The 5,655-nt window shown below is 37.9% G+C and overlaps 1 protein-coding gene across 1 annotated transcript in view; it reads right to left on the bottom strand.

Annotated features, from left to right (window-relative positions):
* The window catches only part of LOC107548927 (ATP-dependent RNA helicase DHX36-like), a gene marked incomplete at its 3' end in the record, with an annotated part of 42,221 nt that overhangs the window by 2,941 nt on the left and 33,625 nt on the right, over nucleotides 1-5,655 (bottom strand). The window contains 5 exon segments of the mRNA XM_016229800.1: nucleotides 2,073-2,159; nucleotides 2,829-2,882; nucleotides 2,885-2,937; nucleotides 4,010-4,153; nucleotides 4,962-5,043. Of these exon segments, the coding sequence (XP_016085286.1) occupies nucleotides 2,073-2,159; nucleotides 2,829-2,882; nucleotides 2,885-2,937; nucleotides 4,010-4,153; nucleotides 4,962-5,043 (420 nt within the window).

Raw genomic sequence — 5,655 nt, 5'->3', positions numbered from 1 at the left:
TGAGGGGGGCGGGGCCGAGAGCCGTGGGAACGGAGCGAGGCCGGTGGAGTAATTGCGAATGCGCGACACCTGCGCCACTCACCGGTCTCGAGTCCCACGGAGGAGCTCCGGAAGGATACAAAGTTCATAAGTCGGGAAGAAGGCAGGAACCGGCGAACATTTAAACAAACTTTAATAATAAAATAAACACAAAATAGCGCGACAGCCCCTCGCGGACGACTGCCGCGCACAAACAAAACCAAAACACAAAATAAACTCCAGGCCTGGTCCTCTCTCGTCTTTCCCTGTCGTCACTCCTCCTTTGTATCCTTCCGGAGCTCCTCCGTGGGACTCGAGACCGGTGAGTGGCGCAGGTGTCGCGCATTCGCAATTACTCCACCGGCCTCGCTCCGTTCCCACGGCTCTCGGCCCCGCCCCTCTCGTCACAAATATAAAATGGTTTCTGTTTTAATATACTTTAAAATATAATTTATTTCTGTGATGCAAAGCTGAATTTCCATCAGCCATTACTCCAGAATAAAGTGTCACATGATCCTTAAGAAATCAGTCTAATATGCTGAATTATTATTAGAGTTATCAATGTTGCCAACAGTTGTGCTGCCAAAAATTTTTTGGGAAACTGTGATACTTTTTTCAGGATTCTTTGATGAATAAAAAGTTAAAAAGCACAGCATTTATTCAAAATATAAATATTTTCTAACAATATAAATCTGCTATCACTTCTTAAAGGGTTAAAAAATAAAATTCTGTCATTAATTACTCACCCTTGTGTTGTTCGTAAACCTGTAAGACCTTCGTTCATCTTCGGAACACAATTTGAGATATTTTTGATTAATATATGAGGGCTCTCTGACCCTCCCATAGACAGCAAGGTAACTACTACATTCATCACGTCATCACGCCGGATCTGGGTCAGCGCCGGCACACGGTCGCGTCATGATACTGTCGTGAACGTGCATCCAAAGTGACGCAGTAGAGATGAAAATGCGGAATAAAGTCATTTTTTTTGTTTTCTTTGCGCAAAAAAGTATTCTCGTAGCGTCGTAACTTTACAGTTGAACCACTGATGTCACACGGACTACTTTGTCGATCATCTTGGTACTTTTCTGGACCTTGAACGTGGTAGTTACCTTGCTGTCTATGGGAGGGTCAGAGAGCCCTCAGATTTCATCAAAAATATCTTAATTTGTGTTCCGAAGATGAACGAAGGTCTTATGGGTTTCGAAGAACACGAGGGTGAGTAATTAATGACAGAATTTTATTTTTTGGGTGAACTAACCCTTTAAAAATTTAACACATCCTTGCTGAATAAAAGTTGTAATTTCTTTCAAAAAAAGAAAGAATAAAAATTTACTGACCCCAAACTTTTGGACTGTAGTTTATATTGTTAGAAAATATTTCCATTTTAAATAAATGCTCTTCTTTTTAACTTTTTGTTCATCTAAGAATCCTGAAAAAAAGTATCACAGGTTCCAAAAAAAATATTAAGCAGTACAACAGTTTCCAGCACTGATAATAAATCAGCATATTAGAATGATTTCTGAATGATCATGTGACACTGAAGACTGGAGTAATGATGCTGAAAATTCAGCTTTGCATCAGAGGAATAAATGAGATTTTAATGTATATTAACATAGATAAATGTTATTTTACATCATAATAATATTTCACAATATTACATTTTTTTCCTGTATTTTTGATCAAATAAATGCAGCCTTGATGAGCATAAGAAACTCATTAAAAAAAAAAAACATTAAAAATTGTTCTGATCCCAAACTTTTGACTGGTAATGTGTGTGTGTGTGTGTGTGTGTGTATATACATATATAATTTATTTAAATTTTTTTTTACTCCGTCGAAATGACAGAGTTTGTTTGGAATTATCTTCATCAGTATTTTAGCCTTTTCACTAATGCTCATCACCTATCACCATCCACGTTTTGATTTTGACAACAGTTTTCTAGCATCTTTTCTTCAAATGCTCAGGTGAAATGTAGAGATACAAAAATATATCTTCATAATTATTTACAGGTAAAACTACAAACAGGGCCTAAGTGACTAAAAGACTGAAACATCTATCTGACTTAAACATCTGGTCAGCCATGAGAATATCATTCAGGGTGCTGATGTTGTCCCATCCAGGAAGAAACACTAGAATCGTTCAATGCTGAAAAGAAAAAGCAACTTCAATGTGTCTATATAATTGCACTTTTTTTTTAAGAAGTTTAAAAATTTGGGGTCATTAAGATTTTTTGGAAAAAATAATACTTTTATTCAGCAACTAACTACACATTAAATTGATCAAAAGTTACACTAATAACATAAATAAAGTTACAACGATTTTTATTTTGAATAAATGCTGTTTTAATAAACTTTCTATTAATCAAAGAATGATACATTCATTTTGAATTCATTTTGTATCATTAGGCAAGTTCAGAGACAATTTCTAACAGTTCTTAAATCACCACAAGCACAAATTACATTCCCACACTGTTATCTGAGGGGTAATTTCTGTCCTAAAAACGGAGCCGCCTACCAATGTCAGATCAAGTGGCTTTTATCTCACCCTCTCTGACATATACTGCAATCGAATGTCACACGTGCCTATATTTTTCCACATAAAAGAGCTGACTGTGGACAGAAGCAATCCCAGAGACATAAAGAGAAGTTAATTTCACATCAGTTCAGAGGAGAGGAGAGGAGAGAGGATCTGCATCTGCAGACCTATTAGCACACATTTCATGCCAACATGTTTCTGCTTTACAGGAGACTCACCATCTGTCCAAGTCACATGGACACACAAAAACAAACAGCCAAGCCTTGGGAAAGCACTCAAATCCTCTTTCATCACGATGTGTCTGATCAATGCTATGATAAGCTCCGGATCTTGTCATCATCATCCATCATCTCCAGCGCATCAGTGGTGCTGTCTGAGTACCTGCCAATCACACAGCAGAGAAGTCACGCTACATCACATCATGGTGACTCAACAAGCACTGGTAAATATTTGCTTTTAAAATTCACCTTCATAAGCGCCAAGACAAACATCAACAACGGGATATAACTGCAGCCCCACCAATAGATTTATTTTTAAAAGGCACAAAAAAATTTGTTATAATGGCTGGCGTGCAGGTTTGTAAATGTAATGCCTTACCATAGGGTAATTCGTCAAAAAGGTAATTAAGGGTGTGTTTACACTTGTCATGTTTGGTTAGATTAACATTAACAAACTCTGGTGTGATTGCTCTGTTGAAGTGTGAACGGTGCCATCCGAACCCTGGCGCGCACCAAACAAGCAGACCGAGAGCTTCCAAACTAACTCTGGTGCGGTTGGAATGAAATATGAACACAACACGGACCAAATATTTCTAAATGAACCAAAAACAGGAAGTAATGACAAGATGCGACGCTATGCGACATGATTTGATAACACGGTGTAACCAAAACAAAATGAGCAGAGGGCAAACGTGAAGCAACGATGAGGTAAAGTGCCTTTTATGAGCTCCTTGTGAGTTTGCAAATGGTGAAAATAAAATTATATGTACACGCAAGAATGAGCGTGCTTAGTCCAGCAGACGGCAGTAGGTGTGTTCGACTTAAAGCAGCGCTGAGCAGACCGATCGGTTAATGGGTGCTTTGATATCATACACCCGCAGCGCCGCTATAAGTCTAACGCACCTGTTTGTTTGGGGTGTTCGGTACGTTCCGTCACAATATATACGTCATTCAAGCTGACCAATCAGGTTGTGAATGTATCACTATGCCTTTAGGTTCGGTGTCTTTAGGTTTGCTGTCAAAAGTGCCAATGTGAACGCTAAGCGGACCAGGAACAAATGTATCATTTTCCTTTTTGGTCCGGACCAAACGAACTGAACTACAAGTGTGAACACACTCTAATTTTAATGTGCTTGCACATCGAGGCATGAGATGGTGGTTGCTGTCATTCAATATGGGAATAGATTTAGTACAGCCTGTATAGAACACCATGAGATTGTTTATCAAAAAAAGACTGACGGTCTCTGAGTGTGCGGGCGAAGCAGGGCCAGCTCTCGCAGTATTCAGCCTCCTTCTGTTCTTTCTCTGGCCGTACATTCTGGACGTGCATAAATCCTCTCCTATAGTGAGGTATGCGGTCCTGATGTTGTAGCTCTAACCTAGCAACCAAAGTTAGATACTCCAATTAGATACTCCTACTCCTAAGTTCAGTCAGTCAAGCTCACTGTAGAGCATCTACTGCAGTCACTGAGCTACAACATGATGGGAAAATATAAAATGGAGATAACACCAAGTCATTCCAACCTAAAGGAATAGTTCACCCAAAAATGTCAATCCAAACAGACATAGACAGTACAAAATGATAAACTGTATGGAAAAGAGCTGCTTAATAAATACTGAATTTTATTTTCATTGCGTTTTTTAAATCATTTTTTAATTTGCATGTAAACACCTTGGATCAGCTTGAACCATGTAAAAGCTGATATCTTAAATTGGTTTTAGCTGGAACCAGCAGTGCAGTGAATTTGATATAAAACACACTATCATTTAAAGGTTTGGGGAAAGAAAGATTTCTGAATGTTTTTCAAAGAAGTCTCTTATGTTCACCAAGGATGCATTTCTTGGTTTAAAGGATTCCTGTGATTAATTAGATGAATTTTCAGCAGCCATTATATCAGTGTCAGATGATCTTTCAGAAATCATTCTATTATGCTGATTTGGTGCTCTAGAAAAACTTATTATTATTATTATTATTACAACTGAAGAAGTTGTGCTGCTTTATATTTTTATGGTAACTGATCTTTTTAAGGATTCTTTGATGAATAAAACATTTAAATAGAAACAGAAATCTTTGTCAATTGAATGCATCCTTGCTGCATAAATGTATTACTTTCTCATAATTTCTTACTGACCCACATTTTAGAATGACACTTATGAAATATTCCATAAAACTGTAAACGAGCTCACTTAAGCAATTCCACCACATCCTCCAGTAAGTACTCTTTCACTGGGTATGTGTATCCAGGAATATGGATCATGGAACAATTATCTGTAAGAGTATAAATCTGTCACATGCATGTTTCTCCTTGCTTGGTTGGAATTCTATTGTTCATAATATGACCTTCAGGGTTCGTACACATTTTTACCAATACATTTCCATGACTTTTGAGACAATATTCATGACCTAAATGTTCCATTATTTTACAATAAGAATAAAAATCTGTTCAAATTATCATAGCATATGTTAACTAAAATGAATGACTATTAATGCTACTCGTTTGCTTTCTTGTTTTAGTAATAAGTACAAGCTGCAACTGCGCCAGACCTTACTCCACATTTCACATCACTGAATATTATCATTTATTTAACTGTGTGGCCAGGATGGCCATTTTGGTGTCATTTTGTGTGTATTTTTGCTGCTTAAATGCAACAAGCTGCGCTTTAGAGCCCTGCATTTCAGCCCGAGCCTAACGGCCCCAACTTATGTATGGCTGCGGGACAATTTTCACATCATAGCTCAGACACGGGCCATGCATCAGGCTTGGTTCCTCCTTATGTTTATATTTTAGATATCCATCATTTATTATGGGGATGACAAAGATTTGCCGCACTGGTGGAAACAACACGAAAACGTGCTACCACGACTGTCAAGAGTGGCTCT

The sequence above is a fragment of the Sinocyclocheilus grahami genome, unplaced genomic scaffold (genome assembly GCF_001515645.1).
Source record: "Sinocyclocheilus grahami isolate Dianchi unplaced genomic scaffold, SAMN03320097.WGS_v1.1 scaffold358.1, whole genome shotgun sequence".
NCBI lineage: Eukaryota > Metazoa > Chordata > Actinopteri > Cypriniformes > Cyprinidae > Sinocyclocheilus > Sinocyclocheilus grahami.
Note: the sequence above shows the minus strand (reverse complement) of the source record. Positions and strands in the feature narration are given on the sequence as shown.